The sequence below is a fragment of the Natrix helvetica genome, assembly GCF_964273705.1.
Source record: "Natrix helvetica genome assembly, chromosome: 1".
Taxonomy (NCBI): domain Eukaryota; kingdom Metazoa; phylum Chordata; class Lepidosauria; order Squamata; family Natricidae; genus Natrix; species Natrix helvetica.
The window spans coordinates 164355134-164377280 of NC_138548.1; the positions used below are offsets into that span (position 1 = coordinate 164355134).

The window sequence follows — 22147 nt, forward strand, 5'->3', positions numbered from 1 at the left end:
AGTAGATTTTCTGGGCGCATAACTTAACAGATTTAACAAGATTGTAATTTTCTGTGAAAAAATGTGAAAATCTTAGGTGAAAAATGAATCATAATTTGGGTTCTTTGAAACAGTTTTTTTTCAACAGTTTGCCTATTGGATTACACTGTGCAGTTTTCACAAGAATTAATAACATTCCAAAATTCAGATTTCTCTTTTTTGAACAAAATTTATTCCATTTTTCAAAAGTGTCATTCTAAGATAGTGTATTTTACAAAAGATTGTGCTGCTGCTCAGTGGCAAATCAATTGTGATTTACACCATTCTGGAGAACAAATAATATTCATGAAAACAAAGACGTTGAAATCTACAGTGTATAATAGGTATAATGCAGAAACCTCGTGTTTAATTTAAATGGAGAGATAAGAATAATTCTATTTTGAAACTGTAAATCTGGAAGACCAACAGCATGTAAAAACCATCAAAAATATAATTTGGTCCTCAAATATTTAAGTAGGAAAGAGTTATGTATTCTGACCTTATTAATCACATAAACTATAAAAACCATTGTATACAAAAGTATATAAAAGATAACTTTTGAAGCCATGCTTAACATATTCAAAACATAGAAAAATGTATTTTAGAAAATATTAACGAATTATATTATTACAATGCTTTGAAATTAAAGTGAACTCTGAAAAATACAGATTGTAAACACTTCATTACATTAGATTAAATTAATTTTCTATCACTTTTTAAAACTTAATTTCTTTCTATACAATACTATGAGCAACAAACTATCTCCAACAGAACATAATGACTTGATCTGTTCACCACATACCTCTGTTATACTGTAATTTGTATGACACCTTGTGTTTTAATAAATTGAATATGCCATTTCCAAAGACACTTCAGGGAATTAGCCAGACACATATATACATATTTTTTTGAAAAATAGTTAATTTAATATCCATTAGTACAAGTTAATAATCTAAATATAAAAATCGAAAATATTTTAATGCAACTGTATAAATGGGAAAGGACTATAGAAATCAGAGCTAAACTAAGCCTGACACTGTAAAACTACCATTTTCTTTCCTCCATAATTATACAGAAATATACAGTTGTTACATTTTCTCGAGTTGGATTCTTATCCAATAAAGAATGAAGCATTATATTGGTACAGCTCTAGATTAGCTCCAGCTATTCCAGAAGAAAGTAGTATGTTATCAAATCATGTTAGCAGTTTGATTCCACAGCAGCCACCAATTTGCCAGTTTTCCGCACTTCCTTCTCCTTCTTCTGAAACTTTTCTTTCTGTTTCTCCAGTTTTTCTTGTGTTTTTTTAATATCTTTAATTTTTTTCTTTATTGTTGATCGGTCATTTTGACTGGATACTCCTAAAGCCTTTAAAAGAAAAAGTATGTTGAGCAGAGCAGAGCAGAATATAGTAAAAAAGAGTGTCTCTTACAGCATTAATTTTCATAAACAAAAAAAAAATCAAATGTTAAAATGTCTTCCCTGTATCAGCGACAGCAGAAATTAAAAAAGGCCAACTTTTATGGCTTCCTCTACAGAAGCAATTGGCAACATTGAAAAGAAGTCATCAATATGTGAGAGGCACCCAGTTCTTTAGCATCGCTCTGGGCTAAATGGCAGGTATGTTAAACATCTGACTGTTGTCTGGAACCTATCAGGTCCTGGATGGGAAATAACAGGCTCAGACCTAACCCAAACAGGCTGGAGCTGCTATGGATTCAGCAACCCATGACTTGATGAGGCGCCAGGGAGAGAAAACTCAGTCTAGGATGGTGTATTTGACTCATGGCTCTTGCTGGAAAGTGGAGGTCATGGCTTAGAAGATTTTTACTCCATTTTGGAAAAAAATAGAATGAAATGTTTTTACATGGGGGTTACAGGTGCCAGAAATAATAATAATAATAATAATAATAATAATAATAATAATAATAATAATAATAATAATAATAATAATAATAATAATAGCAGCTTCTTATTGTATACATCGCTAACTCCATTTTAGACTGATCCTATAAACAAACAAATGTAGCAAACCTATTAACATTGTTTGTCATGATGATCTTTACATCTTTATTGATTCTTTGAAATTCTTAGACTGTTCCAAATCTAAGTCTGGATTCAACCCCAATGTGTTTCAGTGTAGCTAAAATGCATTGGACTATAGAACATCTTTTCAGAATCTTTCTTCTAAAAACTGTTAGTTCTATAGAATCTAAAACCCAAAGGTGAAATGCTACCAGTTTGGGCTAGTTCGCCTGAACCAGTAGTAAAAAAATGCTTAACAAAGTAAAAAAAAAAGTTCCAACAATCAGCTGTGCTGCGCGATGGTAGGAACTTTTTAAAAACTTTTTTTTTAGCATTTGGGGTCAGTTTTTGCTCCCAGGAGGCTTCCCTGAGGTTTGCTAGGCCAAAAACAGGGGAGTGAGGGGGGGTTCATTTTTGCTCCCAGGAGGCTTCCCTGAGGGACAAAAACGGGTGGGGGGGTATGGAAAGAAAGAAAGAAAGAAAGAAAGAAAGAAAGAAAGAAAGAAAGAAAGAAAGAGAGAGATGGAAGAAAAAAAGAGAGGGAAGGGAGAAAAAAAGAAGTAGGAAGAAGGAAGGAAAGAAAGAAGGACGGGTGGGAGGGAAAAAGGAGAGGGAGTAAGGACCACAGACCTGGCACTAGACACAGCTTCAGAGGATACTTTGAAAGAACACAGAAATCCAGGGCTGGAAGGGACTTGAAAGGCGACATAGTCCCTGCTCCAGCAGGACATTGTTAAAGTGAGTTTCTGTCCTTTGAACCCCCCAGTCACATGAGTACATAGCCACGCCCACTCAGTCACATGACACTCACACCAAGCCACGCCCACAGAACCAGTAGGGGGGGGAAATTAGATTTCACCACTACTAAAACCCAATAACCAGTTCTAAACATGTGTTCATAAATTTGTAAATAGCAGCTGCTTTTTATTACTATGTACAGACTGCTGCAAATTCTGAGGGAGCTTTCAAAAAAATTATTGTGGCAGAGGATTTTGAAGGGGGGAAAATGGAATATCATTCAGAGGATATGTAAGTAAATAGATGTACCAAATTAAGTGTAGCCAATAGAAAACAATTAGGATTCTAACACTTCCTCAGTCATCAAGATCACTGGCTTACTCTAACAGCAATTTCTGGAATAACTTCAACTTCAGAGGAAAATTATCAAAATTAAAAGGAAACCCATATATACCATGCTGTATTTCTTAAAAAGGATAGATGAAATCACAGTAATGTTCTAAACAGATGTAATACAAATTTTAATCAGCAGGTGGCAACCTCTGATAAGACTATAAACCCATTTTGGCTTTTTTAGCACATTACATCATGCACTTACAATTCCCTCTTTCTCAACCCAAATAAAAACAAAGTGAATTTGGATAGATTATAACCCTAAAATGTTTAATAGTGAATAATCCTCATTGAATGCAATGTGACTTGCTTCTGATAGTCTTGCCTTAGATTGTTTCTTATAATTTAGAAATAAATCCTAAAGGGGTTTTACAACATAATCCTGGAGCTCTTTTCTAAGAAAACGAACTGTGTCAAATAGCAAGCATATGGGTTGCCTTTCTATGGAATGTACTACGCCATTTTTAATCATTTAGGGAAATACAATATTCAATGTGGTTATTCTGTCACGGAAAGAGTATGTAGAATATAGAACAAATTGCAAATTAATGTTATAAACTCTAGATGGGAAGGATGAGTTTAAATATTACTGTATTATTCTGTAAGTAAAAAGTCAATTTAATACAATACACTGTTCCACCCAGGATTTACTAAATATAGTAAAAATAGTATCCCATTATACCATTAAAGGTTCCCCTCGCACATATGTGCTAGCCGTTCCCAACTCTAGGGAGCGGCGCTCATCTCCGTTTCTAAGCTGAAGAGCCACTACTGTTTGCAGACATGGTCATGTGGCCGGCATGACTAAATGCCAAAGGTGCACAGAACACTGTTACCTTCCCACCAAAGTGGTTCCTATTTTTCTACTTGCATTTTTACATGCTTTCAAACTGCTAGGTTGGCAAAAGCTGGGACAAGTAATGGGGGCTCATTCTGTTACGCAGTGCTAGGGATTCAAAACACTGAACTGTCGACCTTTCTGATAGACAAGCTCAGTGTCTTAGCCACTGAGCCACCGTGTCCCTTATTATACCATTACCTTAAGCATAATAACAAATTTACACAGAAATATGTGCTTACCTTCAACTTTTCACTGTCAAGCAACATCAATTGTTGCCCATCAATATTCTTGGTGGTGAATTCCGAGATGTACTGCTCCATGTTCATTCCCATTAACCAGTGGCAGACCTGTTGTGTGGTCCATTCAGAAATGGGCCTGTTGTGCCACTGGTTTTGTTTTCCAGTAGCTGACGGTTCATCATCTATGGTCTGATGGAGTGAAATCAAATTAATCAATTTCCCCCAATGAACAATAGTTTAATTTCATTGACTTTAAAACTAGAAAATAATGAACATTTCCAGTATTTTAAAATCTTACAAGGCTTTCACAATGGACTTAACCTAAAGATATTAAAACATACCTGTGTCAACACAGGTTGAATCATTAGATCTCTGAGACCATTCCTTACATTGTTTTCCATATAAAAGGTTAACACCTTTTGAATAGACGAGTCAGTTACGCTTTTGAAGTTAAACAATATTCCATGCTGTTTTTATGTGCGTAACAGCTCAAAGTAAGCACCATTAAGACAATGAACAAACCTTGTCCAAACCCTGGTACTTACAGGTACAATTTGGTAAATTACGTCTGTTATTAACTTCACTAATTATATAATTAAAATGGACAAATGAAAAATAATAATTTGAAATTAATGGTAAAAATCCTTTGGTCTTCTAAGTAAAGAATAATGATTGAAAAATCTATGGTTGTTGGCTTTACATTGCAAAGCTTCTTGGAATTTAAAGATGGATCAAGTAAAAAAATAAAAGGAAAAAAAATTAATGAAATTTGAAACCGTTTTTATATTGCTTGGCTCAGACATGCAATTTCTGTTTATTCAGTGGATGGACCAATGAAAGCAATTGTAATGTTTATTTGTGTATACATAATTCTATGTTGTTTTTAATATATAATTAATATATAATAAAATTATTCTTTTATTGGCGAATTGGTTTGCTTGCCCTAGTTTGCAGTATCTCATGAAGATATTGCTAATGGAACTACAGAAACCACGTTCTTTGTCATTACCATCACTTCTAGCAAGCAATTTCTATTCAAAAATAAAGATTTTCTAAAAAATGGATACAATCTAACTAAAGAAAATAATCTTAATCAGTGACATCTACTGAGCACAATACAAATGTCCATTCTCTATGCAGAATGCTATACTTAAAAACGTTGACAGAGCATTCCAATAATTTTTCTGAGATCAATTATCACCTGTCATTATAACCCAAATTACTTTACATATTCCTCCTATAGCAGATTACACTTTTAGCAAGTAGCTGATAATTTGAGCGACACATTTGATCCTGGAATTTCATCTTGTTTGCTAAAACTATTTTAATTTGCATGTTCTTTCTGGAGCAAGATATGCCATTCATTTCAAAGTCACAACGTAAGAGGAAGTCTAAAATGCCTCAAAAGTTTAAACACAATTACTATATTAATCTCGGTGGCCCTGCTCAGACTGAAGTATAAACTAGCTTGTGCATTGCATAAAGCCATAATATGAATTAAAATGAGTTAAAACACAAGCTGGTATGTCTGGCCAACATACATACCAGCTTTCAGATATAGGTAGTCAGCTAATACTGTAAACCAGCAGTCCCCAACCTTTGCGGCTTGGTGATCTGGCTGGGGGGTAGGGGAACAGGGCCACGTGAGCAGTGGGCTGGCCCTTACATGAATGCAGCCCTTGCACACTGGCCTGCCACTTGTGCAAAGGCTGCGCGTGCACAGACCAGCCCACCGCTTCTGCAGCCCAATTCCTAATAGGCCATGGCCTGGTAGTGGGCCATGGCCCGGGGGTTGGGGACCCTGCTGTAAACTTTAAAGTATTTTTGTTCACCGTATTTAACATGTTGTAAAATGGGAATTAAATGGCTCTGCCAATCCCATTTTAATTTTTTGGCTACAGTACCATTATTCAGGAGTTCATTATCAAATTTTAATACATATTGCAAAGTTGGAGAAGCTTGGAGACTATAAGCAGTGCACAAACTAAAATTGCCTTTCCCTACTTTAGGGAAATCAAGCAAACCAGAGACCAGTTTATTTCTTTTAAATAGGAAAGCCATAATTTAAAACAAAACATGGATGGAGCCATCATTCTCATCCAACCAAAATCAACTCATGTTTCCAACAAAGAAAATAAACAGCCAAACATAATTAAACTACTTTAAAAATACAACATTCTTAAGACAATTGGAAGACACAGATACAGGAAAAGAATTTAAACTAAATTCTTACAAAGAAGCCCCAAGAGCATAAAAACAGAAATTACTAGCAAAAATGTTTTGTTAAAGTAAACTATATGCAGGCTATAAAACCACATAAAGGACTCTTAACACTTATCAGCAAATGCTGGTCTTATCTTTTGTCACAAACAAAAACAAAACAAAAGCCTTCATTCAATCCTGCATAATTTTGAAAGACACAGTTTTCCCACTTAAAAAAAAAACTTCATAAAGATTCTAAAATAATTTCAATGGCTAGAATTATACTCTATAGTCTAAAGACTGAAGAAGCATCTTAGCATGGAAAATGGCACTTGAGAACTCTGTAGTTCTGTTAGAAATGCCATTACATGCCATTCATATCAATCCTATCACCAGCATCCTTATGAAGTATATTGGATTCATCAGAGCTACTCAAAATCAATAAATCATAGATTTCAGTTGCAATTAAAAATGATTGGATCCATGTTTGGAAAGATAAACGTCTTTATCTTTTCAGAGATATATTTTCTAAATGATGGTTTTATTGTTATATGGATTGTAGCATTTACTACAAAAATAAATTATAACAAATCATTGATCAAATTATCACTTCATTTAAGAATTTAAATAAAAACACCATTTATTATATTTTGAAATACATGTCATAAATTTATTGTACATTTGTTATTTACAAAACTCCATGGAAAAGAATGATGATATTGACAAAGAAAAAAAAAGGAAAATGTTGAATTTAAGTAGCAGACAAAAACTGGCTAGGATAACTAATTACGATTATTGTTATGTTAGCAAACTGAAATGACAAGGTGGTCTGAACTGACATTAACAACACACATAGACACACTGAAACTCACCTCATCTGAAGAGAAGGTTAAAGTGTGTGAACGCCCTGAAAGATTAGGCTCTGCCACTAACCCTGACAGATCACAACTTGGCTTGCTATGATATGAATCATCTATGAAAATTCTACTCTGCAAACAAGTGAAAATAATGGTTTGTTAACTTATCCCTTGGAATTAATCACAAGGAGACAAAGTACCTTTTTTAAAATGTAAAAATAAAAAAGCACCTACTTAACAATAGCATTAAGCTATATATCTACAATGATATTCATCATTTATACAATCATTTATGTATTATTTCCCAACATGTAATATATAAATATTGAGGTTTTATCAGTAGAAAGGAAGTATTTTAGGAATACAGGGTTAGTGAGGAAGTTATTCCTTGAGACCAGTGGTCATCTCAGGTATAAAGTTATAAATGTTAATGTAAAATGGAGATTTCCACTAGCAGCATTAGCTACTGGTTGCTTTCCAATTATGCAAAGGAGAAGCAATTTTGTTGGTTGCCCCTTCCTGCTGCAGCTTTTTTATTTTGGAGTTTCCTTTCAAACCTCAGAAATATATTTTTATTGGATTGATAAGAAGTTTTATTGGATTGATAAGAAGTAGTGCCCAAATGGGCAGAGGAGACAGAAATCCTTTCTCCTGAAAATATTAACACCAAATCTTATGGGAAATGTTTTTCCACAGTCTGGGGGCAGGGGGGGGGAGGGAGGCACAGAGACGTGCAACCTAGATCCCATGCATGCACATTTTTGCTTGTCCATGCTAATCTCCACCTATGTGGCCCAGTTCCTAACAGGAAACAGACCAGTACTTGTCTGCGGGCCAGGGGTTGGGGACCCCCGTTATAGAAGACAGGTAGATAAGCAAACCCATACCAGCCTTTATACATAATCACTAACACACTGATACCTGGAAGCTTTCTAACAACCAGGGCACTTCAAGAATTGGAGATGTTATGTGGGCATGCTCATCACTACCCATGCCAATGCATTTTGGATCAGTTGCGGTAAGTGGTCTCTACTCATGAACACTGCTGCAGTAGTTCAAGCATGAGGTAACCAAGCATGAATTGGCCCCAGCTGCCATTGGCTCTTTGAGTAGAAACTATAGTTCAGGAATATTCACAGGTTATGTAACAGTCCTAATATTTCAGGATTAAAGAGAGAACATTTCCAAATCCAGTTGGTCCAAAGAAACATTCAATTTTGCCATGGTTAAGCTTATTCCTCCCCCTACATTTCTTCACACACTCCAGACACTGTGACAAGATTTTGACAACATCATCTGGTCAGTTAGGGGTTGATATATATATAAACGGTTAACTTGAAAGAGGGAACAGAGAGACCAAAAAAATATAGGATAACTATTTTGATTCTAATTATGCCCGTTAAATATAAGGTAAAAATCCAGGTACATACTTGTATATTAAGTGGAAAGGACGTGGTTTATATTTATTTTTATGCCTATATCCTGCCTCTCTGCGCAAAACAGACTTTTTGTCCCAGTTTGAAATACATTTAATTATTTATTTTTTCACTGTTTCAGGGAAATAATGTATGGAAAAGAAGTAAATATCTTGCTCCCTTCCTCTCCATCTTGGTCAATTTAAATTCAAATTTAATGTTTCTATTTAGTACATTACTGTTTTACATTGGAGTTTTTATTGATTTTAAATTGCCTAGAATTGCCTTTGGCAAGATGAGCAGCATATTAGTTTAATAAATAAACTCCAAATGTATATCATAGCTGTTGCTACAAAGGTGAAAAATATGTACAGGTACTCCTTCATTTATGAACATTCACTTAACAACTGTTCGAAGTTACAACATGCTCAAAAAAAGTTACTTACGACTTGTCCTCAAAGTTACAACTGTCCTACCATCCCGCAATCATGTGATCACATTTTGGACACTTGACAACCAACTTACATTTACACCTGGTTGCAGCATCCTGCAATCATATGGTTATGTTTTGTGATATTTTTTCCTGTGGCTTTTTTTTTTTTTTGTGGCAAAAAATGCCCATTGGATGAGCTTGATTTCGACTTACGATCCTGTGATTGGACTGTCATAAAAATGGCTGTGAAATCATTCTGATAATACGGTGACTCAATTTATGACAGCAATGACATGACCAAAATTCCAAGCTCAATTGCGGTAGTAAGTTGAGGACTACCTGTATTCTAATATTTCATACCCCAGAGACACTAAACTTCTTTAAAACTTTTAAGTTGCTGAACATTATGTGCTAGTACAACTCATTTAGTGCTTTTTATTTAGGCTGCATTACAAACAAAAGATTAATCATCAGAATCACTCAGGGAACTAAAATTAGACTACTTTATTAAATACTTTTATTAGGTATTTATCTTCAATGAGGATTTGAAGAGCAATGGGCAGAATTGATTAGGAACACACTTTTTAAAACTACTTATATTTTCCTTGAAGAAGGAAAGAAACAGCATGAGAAAAATATTAAAATTTTAAACAGTGAACTCTACCCAGTCGACTTAATAACAAAATAAAGAAAGTATAACTAGTTTTAACAGCAACTCGCAGGATGTCATCATAATAGAATGTGAAACTACTTGTTTAATAATTTGCAAAAAGCATTTGTGCAATAACTAAATTGTGCAAGATGAATTACAATATGGATTCGATATCCACACAAAAATTAAGTGGTGATTCTACAACTGTTACTTTGCATCAACTAAATAATCCCATTTGAGATGACTCAATCAATTTGCATTTCCTATTTCTTGTATTAATGTATTTAATGTGGTACTAATATTAACTAATTTGGATGAAAAAAGGGGAGTGCCAGTCAGGCTCTACAGTGGGGATGTGATATCTGGGGAAACAAGTTTGTTTTGCATCCCACAAGACTCTTGGACATACATAGATGAATGTATGCATTGTGCTAATGGATGCACAGAATAGTCAGTCTGGATCCAACCCATTATTGCTTCACTGATGAATTACAAACTGACTGGCTAAGTTCACACAACCTCCTAAGTCAAACAAAACTATATTATGGTTTAGCTAAACCTTAGGATGATTGTGAATCTAACCAGGCAGCTACTTTCCTGATTGATTCACTCTATTTTGCTAACTGACAAGCCATACAAAAGAAGTTTTCCCTAGTGAAAGGAAACCATTCAGCCATTTGCAAGTAGGCATAAATTGGTTAAAATTATACTGCAAATACTTCGCAAGTATAAGAAATGATCTGTCAAAGAAAAGACAGACAAAATGGAAAAAAAACATGGCTTGGAATGCATACCCAAGATTATCACCAAACTGAAATAACAAAATAATCTATAAAAGAAAACCAAGCTACAAAAAGATTTACTCACTAAATTAACATTTTCAAAAAGGATGTAGAATGCAAGCTTATAAACATTCTAAGGCAGTGATGGCGAACCTTTTTTGGCTCGTGTGCCACAAGTGGGGGGAGCGCAGGGGGGTCGAGTGCGGGCATGCCGCACCCATAATACAACGTGCGACCACCCCAGTGCGCATGCGCGCAAAACGCGCGACCCCCCCATTTTTACATGTTTTTTTTTTGCCCTCCCCAGGCTCCAGGGGCTTTATAGGAGCCTGGGGAGGGCGAAAAGAGCCTCCCCCGACCCCCCGGAGGCCCTCCGGAGGCTTCAGGGACTGTCCAGAGGCTTCCCTGAAGCCTTCGGAGCGCTTAAAACCACCCTCCGAGCAAACCAGAAGTGACTTCCGGGTTGCTCGGAGGGTCATTTTAAGTGCTCCGAAGGCGTCAGGGATGGTCCCTGAAGCCTCCGGGGGGGCGGGGGAGGCTCTTTTCGCCCTCCCCAGGCTCCTATAAAGCCTCTGGAGCCTGGGGAAGGTGAAAAATAGCTTTTAAAAAGGTGAACTCAGCTGACAGGGCAGCGCCTCACGTGCCCTGACAAATGGCTCCGCGTGCCACTTGTGGCACGCGTGCCATAGGTTCGCCATCACGGTTCTAAGGGATATAAAACAAAGCACTAGACTAGATGATGACATTATTAGATTCTGCTTTGGAATAATTACTTTCTGTAAGCACAGAAAATGTAGCTTTTAACAGATTTAGCTATTTATTATTTATCTAAATATTATTTGTCAACTGCTGATACATAAAAATATGCAAGAGCCCCTCTCAATGATAATATTTTAGCAAATTTACTGAACATATTTTTTATTATAGCAGAGGAATCCCATTGTCTTCCATGTGTTGCTGCTTAAGGAGTTTAGAGTTTAAATTTGCCTAAAGTTTAACTAAATATATTGAACAATTTTACTATTTTGAATATGTTGTTTGTATCTTAACCAAGAAAGCTGCAGCGTTGATAGATTTTTTTTCAGAATGATATGGTGGATCACTGGTATCAAAAAGTAGTTTGCTTATTATTATTAACTAGTATTGATTAACTAAATTAATTAAATTACTGCAGCAGGCAGGAAATAAAGCCACATAAATCAACTTTTGACTCAGTACTTTAGCAGTTCTGTTAAATTTGAGGCAGGGAGTTTAATAGTAATGTTTGATTTAACAACAAAAAATTTAAAAGACATGGATTTATGCCTTCCCACATTTCATATTCTTTTTTCAACATCTTGACAGCCATTTTAAAAGTTCTTGGATCCATGATTACTAATCAAGATTTGCCAGGTCGAGACGTGTTAATTTAAGGAAAGTTAGTATTAGTAAATCCCTCCGCCCCGCCTGTACTTGTGGTTAGTTGCTTTAACTGTTGTACAAATATGCGTATTTTTATAAATGTTTGGAAAAGCTGTCAAAAACAATTTGTTTTAATTATTTTTTAAATAAAATTTTAAAGAAGTTAGGAGAAAGAAATAATTATCTTACAGCTTGTAATAAACTACCTTTAATAAACAATAGGAAAGGACTGCTGAACCTGGAAAGATTTTGATCTAGCAAAATATTCCTCCTCATGGAACAGACCTCAACAATTCTCTCTCTCTTAGCAATCCTTTATACTGCTATGTCCAATGCCCTAAGGAAGGACTGGGTTATCCCTTAAATAGTGGAGTGACAGAAAATTTGACTAAAGAGAAAGAAAAAGGGCGTTGGTACTTTCCTGATACGCCTCTTCTCATAGAGGGGGAGGAGTATCCAGGATGGATTGACCTTGTCCTCTTTTGATTGGACTGAGTTAAATATGCTCTTTTAGCCACGCCTTGGTCACCAGACTCCACCCAGTTATCAGCAAAGAACTCTATCCGACTCACTGTGTCATCCACTGTAGACTTTATTTTAGTTTCAAACCTTTATTTATTACTTCAACAGAACAGTTCAACAAACAACATAACAATTTCGCAACATACCCATATCAGGGAGAGGCTGGATACTCCTCCCCCACTATGAGAAGGGGCGTATCAGGTAAGTACCAACACCCTTTCTCCATAGTGAGGGGAGGAGTATCCAGGATGGGACGTACCAAAGCCTACATGTCCCTAGGGAGGGTTACACATTTGAGTATATGCCCAAACTTATGCCTGGTGAGACATCTCCCCCGCCTTGTGAACAGCCTGCAACACCCTATGTCCAAATGAGGCTTCCGCAGAAGCAAAGGAGTCCAACTTGTAATTCCTCACGAATGGTGAGGGGGAAGACCCCATGGCTGCCCTACAGATCTCAGATAGTGAGGCTTGCATGGCCCAGGCCGCTTTGTGTAGAATGCGCTGTGATAGAGCTCGGTTTTTGCAGACCCCATGCCTGATAGGCAGAAGCAATACAGATTCTTAACCACCTGCCTATCGTGGTGGAAGTCACCTTGTTCCCCAGGGACCCCGGCTGAAAGGAAACAAATGGGGCTTCCGACTTCCTGTTCGGCCTGGTTCTTCTGAGGTAAATCCTCAGAGCCCTCCTCACGTCCAAGGTGTGTCACTTCCTCTCTAATGGGTGAGAAGGGTCCGGGCAGAAATTGGGCAATATGAGCTCCTGCGAGTGATGGAAGCAAGAACACACTTTGAGTATGAAGGAGGGGTCCAACCTTAGCACTACCCTGTCCTTGTGGAACACGCAGAGATCTTCCCTGGTAGACAGAGCCTGCAGTTTGGATATCCTCCTGGCGGAGGTGATGGCCACCAAAAAGGCCACCTTAAGTGTCAAGCACTTCAGAGAGACAGTACGTAATGGATCGAACGGAGGGCGTGTCAGAGCATCCAACACCTTGTGTAAGTCCCAGGAAGGGTATCTGTGCACCGTGGGCGGTTTAAGATTGGAGGCCCCCTTGAGGAACCGCCTGACCATCAGATGGTGAGTCAGTGTCTTAGATCTACCGCACAGAAAAGGATTGAATAGAGCTTGCATAAATTGTGATAGCAAGGTTGCCGGAACACAGGATGACAAAACCCGAGGTGTCAAAGGTAATTTTCCTTCAGGTTCCAGACCGGGGAGGGGGGGGGTTCTTCCTGTTGCTGGCCTTGTGGCAGAGGCGCTCTAAGGCTTGGTGCCTCTGCCTTTCATACTTGGAGCTAGGCTTGTGGGATTTGGATCCACAGCCTGCCTCTTTAGCACCCTTGGTGGAGATATGCCTTGCCTCCCCTGCCCTTGGCTGATGCCTCAGAGATGGTTTCTAACCTTTTTAAGGGCTCCTCAGTGCCTCCGGTGGGGTTGCTGGCAGCAGGGCTGAGTGCTTGGCTCCTGCCAGCCTCCTCTGAGCTGCTGGGGGCCGCCATCTTGGACCACGTGGTTTCAAAATGGTTCCCGGCTCCAAATTCAAAAAGCTCCTCTTCCTGGGAGCACGTGGAAGTGGCTTGTGCCTTTGCAGGCTTCCGCATGGCTGCCGCTGCCGCTGGGGGCTCTCTCTCTGCCTCCCGCAGCTCTTTCTGAGCCTCTCCGGCTCTCACCTTGTTCTCTAGCGATTGCTGCCAGTGCGGGCAGGATGAACACAGGCGTCTGTTGATGGACTGAGTCGATAACTGGGTGGAGTCTGGTGACCAAGGCATGGCTAAAAGAGCTTATCTGACTCAGTCCAATCAAGAGAGGACAAGGTCAACCCATCCTCGATACTCCTCCCCTCACTATGGAGAAAGGGGTCTTTCCCATGACTTGAATTACTGCAAATGAAGTACTGCCTTATCAGGAGAAGCTCTGAATCCAACCCTACACATTTCAGTAACCCTTTCCAGGCTGTAGTGTAGAAGCTAAATTTAACTAGCATTTCATGCCATACTGAAATTTCACACATTAAGTAAGATCTCTGCAGTTCTCACATAAACATCCCTAGAAATATAGTGATGACGAACATGTAAACTGCATTTCCAGCTTGTATACAAGATCTAAGGTAGTCCTTTGGGTTCAAAGACGACATAAGATAGTTGTATAAAATTATTGAGGAAGTCGGCATATCTAAATGTGCATATTCAAACAGACTACATTTACCTTAATTCTGGTCTTCTCTTGACTTTGTTCAATGGCAATGTCCTGCCCACCCTGAGAAAAACTCAGGGTGCTACTAGAGCTATGTTCTTTATGGCTGTCTCCAAACCAAGAGAAAGGCATACAAGTCGGAATAGGCGAATCGGAATCTGACGCAGATAAATTGTTGTCAGGGTCTTCCAATAATTCGCGGGAACCTCTGAAATAATATCATGTCCATAAAATCATATATCAACATTTACTGTACATGCAAATCAAGCTATATTATTTAACATGTTTGTCACAATTCTATTTTAACAGTCAGTATAACCATTTATAGACCAAACGTAAATCAATTTAAGAAACTGTGAATAAGCTTGGCTTGCTATTTTTAAAACATTTAAAAAATAGTTCTGTTACTAAGGGATTTCTGTCTTATTCTAGCAAACGAAGAACTGCCAGTGCTGAAAAACTTTTAGCAATAACTCTGGAGGGCATACACAGAAAGTGTATATATAAAATCTCTGAATATGTTATACTTTTCTTTTTTTAGGAAAATTTATATAAGACTGGGTATAGAAACAGCCTTTCAGGTGTTATGTTTTCTGTATGGAAAAAAATGACCTCAAAATTTAATCCACGAAACTCCCTTTTTAATTTCACTATTAGCTTTTTATTTATGTGTGTGTGTGTGTGTGTGTGTGTGTGTGTGTATGTATATGTATGTATGTATGTATGTGTATGTATGTGTGTATGTATGTATGTATATGGAATCTAAACATGTTTATGAAGCTATTTCCAAAATAAAAGCAGCAATACAAATCTTTTGAAGACGCAATTTAAATTGGGTATAATAGGCACAAATCAATCATTTTATACAATATTCTGAAGTTAAACCCAAGCTCTTCAAACCTTAACCCATTTTTGAGTCAACTGCTATATAACAGCATCAGCAGATACCACAGCTAAATGATACAGCCTGCTGTTAAACTTAGAACACAGTGCATATCAAGACACACAGACTAATTCTTCTTCAAAAATATAAGAAATGGTTCTTAAAATACTACATAAAATACTTCACCTAATTGTACTTTCTCACGTGGCTCAAATTATTCAATGCTATGCCAGAGAGTGTGTAATTAAAATGGAACCTTTATAGTGATTTAGCAATACAATACAAACAATTTTACCAGAAGTTATAATATTGTAAACATATGATTAATAACTTGGAAATATTTAAAGCAAACTGCAGTGCAACTTGAACTTTTAAATATAGAATTTAAAAATATAGAACATTTGTTCTCTTTTCTATTAAAATCACTTCCAATGAATCGCCACAAACACTTCCATGAAGTACAAAGAAAGAAATTCATTGAAGCTTTGGTAGAGTAAGTGCTTGGACTCTAGATTTTCTGGAAAAAGATCTTACAAATTATTAAATCTTTAAAAACAACAACATGGAAACAACCTATATGATAGATGGATGAAATGCTTGCACTGGACATTTTATTCCCTGAAGACTGAAATTCTCAATAAAGTATGCAACACTGAACTATGAATTCATTCAGAAAAAAACATTCCAGTTCCAAAGAAATACTTCAACTTGGAATATACTAATAAGAATGTATATTAACATACCTGCTGTCCAGAGAGCCCCTTGCATTTTCTTTTTCTTGCTTTTTGCCTTTACCTCCTGATTTTCTTAGCCCCCTGAAATTATATTGGACCAATAACTTAAGCACTTCATAAATCTTAAACTGCAATCCTTACCTCGAAGTAAGACTTATTAACTAAGGCAAGGACTTGAATAGGTATGTACAGGATTGAGTTGTTCCAAAGTGCTTACATCATAAGCCAAAATATAGCAGTTTATTACTCTACTCTGATAAACACATACATCACAATATATTTTACAGTTCGAAACTTTCACAATAGAATATATGCTACACTGAATACTTTATGAAATTTTATTTGCTGAAGAATGAGAAATGACACATTATAATATAAATCAATAATATAACGTAAAGAGAAATGGTTTCCTGGCTGCCTAGATATAAGATATAAAGCCTCACCCAACCCCCAAGACATTCCAAAATTCTAGGCCACAAATGACTTGATTTTCTCTTGTTGGGAGTATAATGCTATTGTCATCCAGAATTTCTATGACTTATATACCAGCAGTGGTTCTGAATACTTTTCAGCATTGTGTATAACACAGTTATGTTAAATTGTCCTCTATCTCAGCAATTTGCTATATAATAAAAATCTGATAACTATTCTTCTAGATTTTGAACTACTTCAAACACATTATAGGCAAAGTCTCTGGAGAAGAAGTGGAGAAGTTTTACTTTTAATTAAATCTAAATCCAAATGATAGTCCCCTTACAATTTAAAATTAGTCTGAACCAAATAATTTTCATTATTTAAATATATATAAGTAGTCCTCACTTAGCAAGCACAATTGGGTGCAGAATTTTGGTCACAAATTGTTGCGATTGTTAGGTAGATCACCCTAGGACCTGCCTTGATTTTTATTACCATTTTTACAATGGTTGTAAAATGAGTCACTATGGTTGTTAAAGTGAATCACCTGGTTGTTAAAAGATTCCATTCTTCTGAATGGCTGTTTTTTGCTGGAAAATGACAGAAAACTGGCAAATCAATGTCACAAATATGATGACATGGCCATGGGATGCTGTAACCGGTCACAAATACAAACCAGTTGCCAAGCTCCCAAAATGTGATTGTATGACCATACCGCGGGGAGGGGGTGTTAACTTTGAAATTGGGTCATAATTTTGAGTCCAACATAACTTTGAAAGTTCATTAAATAACTGGTTGTTAAGCAAAGACTGCCTGTATCATGTATATAATACACAATAATCATATTCACTGATATCGTATTAAGCAGAACAACAACAACAACAACAACAACAACAACAACAACAACAACACCTAAAGGGCTACCTCGCTATTTGAAAATTCTAAATTTACCTGGCTTGAACATTCTGACTCTACAAAAAACCACCCTACTTGGAACAACTTATATCCTCCGACGTTACCTTAACAGTTCCTAGGTCCTTGGTTAGGACTCGAGCTGTTGAGCTACCAACTAGCCCCAAAGGTTGTGAATCTCACCAAAGATTAACCACATAATAATAATAATTTTAAAAAAACTGTAACAAGTCAAAACAAAATCCAAAACTCAATCTTTGAGGATAAATAATATTTTTTAGTGGCAAAAGGCAAAAAAAAGTTTGCCATGATAATATAATAAATTCCAGGATACACTTAAAGTGATATTTTAATATATGTATTATTAGCAGCAATAACTTGGCCAATAAAGAATTCTACTCTATTCTATTCTAATAATTATTCAGATGAATGTCTAATTTGAATGTAACAGAACTGTAGTTTAAGAAACCAATGCAAGAATATTAACTTTCTGTTGTTAAAACCAAACAAGTCATACCCAAAATCTGGAAAACGTCTTTTGGATTTCCCCACAGAAGGAACATCCCCGGATTCAGCCTTTTCTTCAGCTCTTTTGTCATCTGTAATAAATATATTTACTGATATACATTATGTACCATAATGATCATTTAATCAAACGAGAGAAAATGGAGCAATTCTACATAAGGTTAAACGAGATATTACTGAGCAATACTTTCTTAAGTTGATAAGGTTAAACTCATAGATCTTAAGAACAGTGAATAAAATACAGGAAATAATTACGGTAACAGATATAGGAAAATTAAAATAAGCTTTCCTCCAAGATAAAAAAAAAAACTTACACCATGTTTTTAAAATAACAGATTCTAAAAACAAATATCTTTGCAATTACCAATGGTGACGATTTCTAAAGATAGCGAGTTCTCAAGACAAGGCCTAGTATCTACAGGTTAATTCTGCCTATCTAATTTGAAAGATGCCCATTCAAAAGATGAGTAGGAAAATCCTGATGTTGTCTGATTCCAGTAAAAAGCTGGGTGATTTTGGCAGGACAGTTTTAGGAAGTTGTATGAATCCCCCCAAGCCAGAGTGATATTTGCTTAATGATCGTTAAATATTGAAAAGCTTTTCCACTGTTCTATTTTTTCCATCAGCAGTTCTTGAAGGCCGATATAGAAAGGAAGGAAGGAAGGAAGGAAGGAAGGAAGGAAGGAAGGAAGGAAGGAAGGAGAGAGAGAGAGAGAGAGAGAGAGAGAGAGAGAGAGAGATTCATTCTGTTCATGTAGCTCAGGGGCATTAAATTCTTGTCTCATGACCCGCTTCACTGCATTTTCTATAGACTTCTTAGAAGCTCTTTACCATATTGGAGCTTTTACTCCCAGGCCACTCAGGTGAATTTTACATTCAATATCTCTTATTAAATAAAGGTCCCAAAATAACAGTTGCTAAAATTGCATTACTAGCATTTATAACATGGGCTAACATAGTTAAAACATAGGTTAAAAAAAGATTGATAAACAAAACAATATTATCATTTCCTGTCTTTTTCTTCTTTCTTCTTTCAAGAATCTTAAATAAAGTGCAGCTAAATTGTAAGATTGGGATTATGAGTGAGAAGTAGAAAGTTGCTGAGTACTATTGAAAATATTTCATTTGTGGAACTTTTTGGTAACAATAGTATGCAAACAAATACGATTATATAAATGTGTATAACAATACTAATGGACCACAACTTTAATAAATATAGCAACATATAAATGAAAAGAAAAAAGGCCTTAAAATTGCATTAATAAGTAGTTTCAAACACTGATAATATTCCTTGAAGTCCTGCCAAAAATAAGCTACTTCAAAAATTGGTTCAAAATACTGTTGCAAATCATTTTTTCCTTCTAGTGTTGTCTAATTTTTCTGGTGAACTCCCACGCTCTCTAAATCCACTCTTTCTCAATATATTCCAAATACTGGGGATATAGCCAAGAATAATATGCATATTCTTACCATAATGCAATAGAAACAGAGTCATGTCAATGTCTGATGTCTGCCCCAAGCTCAATAATAATAGGATACAGTTAAACCATATGTGTTTACATTCTGACTCCTGAGGGAATCTACAATTACCCAAACATTAATTGTAGTCACATCTTTTCAAACATTCTTTGAGGTATCCAATATAGATGATGCATGATGTTGTATCAAAATCAATTTAAGATAATAGGAAAATAATTTTATATTATTTAGTGTGATCCTCCATTGATTTATCAGATTAGACACCTTTAAACACTATAGCTAAGGCCTAGAGATAACTACTATGAAATTCCTTCAAACTCACTATAAAGAGTGGTAAGCTAAGGAGCAACAGATAACGTTTCTGGAACCTCTAATCATTATAGGGCTTCAAAAGCAGCAACTACATGTGAATGAAATAAGCTAAATAATGTACTTAACTTAAATATGCTGCTAAGAACCAGGATGGGTTTTTTTTAAAAAAGAAAATCAGGTTTTGAAAACCCTTTCCTTAGAGTTGAGTTGACTCAAAGTGATAATAGTATTAAATACACAAAAAAAACGTAGATGCTATTTTGAAGCTGAGTATTTTATTACATGTTACAGAACCATCAAGCTTATCATAATAAAAATAGGATAAAATATAGTGCAGCAAGATGAGCAGAAAGGTCAAAAATACAGTAAGAAAAGACAAGAATGATGCACCATTCTAAACTGTGCAGAATATCCTGGTCCATATAGTATACAGTAAATTAATTTATTAGTAAAGCATAAATTATGTAGGCTGCATGTGCACACTTACCATTGGCTTGTATTATCTTAAAGTCTTTGTTTGCCAGAAATATATTATTTTTAACTGTGATTGTACATGACATTTTATGGGTAAATGGTTCAGTTATATCTGTGACTCAACTGTTGTTAGTGGTACCTGGATACTCAACATTAATTGGTTCCAGGAGGCGCAATGAATACCAAAGCAATGAGTATAAAACAATTTTCCCCATAATGAATAATGTAGTCACAAGGTAGCTGACATCAGCAAGCTCTAGTTTGTGATCGAGAACCAAACAAACGAGTACCAGGACAAAATTTTCACATCAAAATGCACTGAATACCAAATTCAATGAGTTTCTAAGCAGTTGAGTACCAAGCTGGCACCAAGCTGGCAGGAAGAGTCCAGAAGATAGGTTTAAGACACAGAAGATCTTTGGCAGGCTTGAACACTGGCCACTATCTAAGGAAGTGAAATTTACGGGGGAGTAAGAGTCTACATTTAGTCAAGAAAACCCAAATATACAGGTATAATATAAGTGGAAACTGGCTCAATAGTAGTAACTGTGAGAGGGATCTTAAGAGTCCTAGTGGATAATCACTTAAATATGAGCCAACAGTGTGCTGCAGTTGCCAAAAAAGCCAATGCAGTCCTAGACTGCATTAACAGAGACATAGAATCATGATCATGTGAAATGTTAATATCACTTTATAATACCTTGGTAAGGCCACACTTGTAAAAAAGATATTGAGACTCTAGAAAGGGCGCAGAGAAGAGCAACACAGATGATTATGGGATTGGAGGCTGAAACATATAAAGAATGGTTGCAGGAATTGGGTATGTCTAGTTTAATGAAAAGAACAACTGGGGTGACATGATAGCAGAGTTCCAGTATCTCAGGGGTTGCCACAAAGAAGAGGGAATCAAGCTATTCTTCAAAGCACCTGAAGGCAGGCCAAGGAGCAATAGATGGAAACTAATCAAGGAGAGAAGCAATCTAGAACTAAGAAATTTCCTGACAGTTAGAACAATTAATCAGGAACAATTTGCCTCCAGAAATTGTAAATGCTCCAACAATGGATGTTTTTAAGAGGAGATTGGATAACCCATTTGTTTGAAATGGTACAGAGTTTCCTTCCTGAGCAGGGGGTTGGACTAGAAGACCTCCAAAGTCACTTCCAACTCTATTATTCTGTTAAGGTACCATTGTACTTTTTTTAATACTGTTTGTCTTGCATAGTTGAAGGGTTCATTCATTTTAAACTGTCTTTGCTGAGCTCCTATTACTTGCCAAAATTTCAACATGGTATATGACAATAACTCTCAATTTGAGCCAGTGAGGATAAAATTTGAAATTCCTTATTCCAGACAGTAGTCAACATTATAATAAAGAAACAAGAATGAACTGGAACATGTGGAAAGTTAAATCCATGTCTCTTAGCAGGTATTTGTAATGTATGCAATGAAATCTTCCTGTAAGTCCTTGCCATAGAAATCTATTCATTACCTTACAAATTTGTTTAAGGTAATTGGTTGAAATAATAAATATGTAAAAGCCTCTTAAAATATAAATCAACTGCTGTACTGCATTTATGTTAAGTATACATCTTACACCAAGTACTCAAAGTAATCATTGATTATCTGTCTGGATTATCTTTCATCTCCAAAATGGGGAAAGGTCATCAGCTGAAAATACTGTGGGAATTTTCATGTTGTA

At 36.2% G+C, this 22147-nt stretch overlaps 1 protein-coding gene across 3 annotated transcripts in view; it reads right to left on the minus strand.

The window, feature by feature from the left end:
• Positions 1 to 188: 188 nt before the first annotated feature.
• LOC309382770 (neurabin-1-like) overlaps positions 189 to 22147 on the minus strand; it is a 53523-nt gene continuing 31564 nt past the window's right edge. For 2 of the 3 annotated variants that reach the window (XM_081934616.1, XM_081934617.1), the window contains exons 14-19: positions 18175 to 18256; positions 16341 to 16412; positions 14727 to 14922; positions 7329 to 7445; positions 4255 to 4443; positions 189 to 1386 (exon numbers count right to left, since the gene is read on the minus strand). In XM_081934616.1, the coding sequence (XP_081790742.1) occupies positions 1219 to 1386; positions 4255 to 4443; positions 7329 to 7445; positions 14727 to 14922; positions 16341 to 16412; positions 18175 to 18256 (824 nt within the window). In that variant the 3' untranslated portion in view covers positions 189 to 1218. The remainder of the gene's footprint in view (positions 1387 to 4254; positions 4444 to 7328; positions 7446 to 14726; positions 14923 to 16340; positions 16413 to 18174; positions 18257 to 22147) is intronic. The other variant, XM_081934618.1, reaches the window with a different exon arrangement.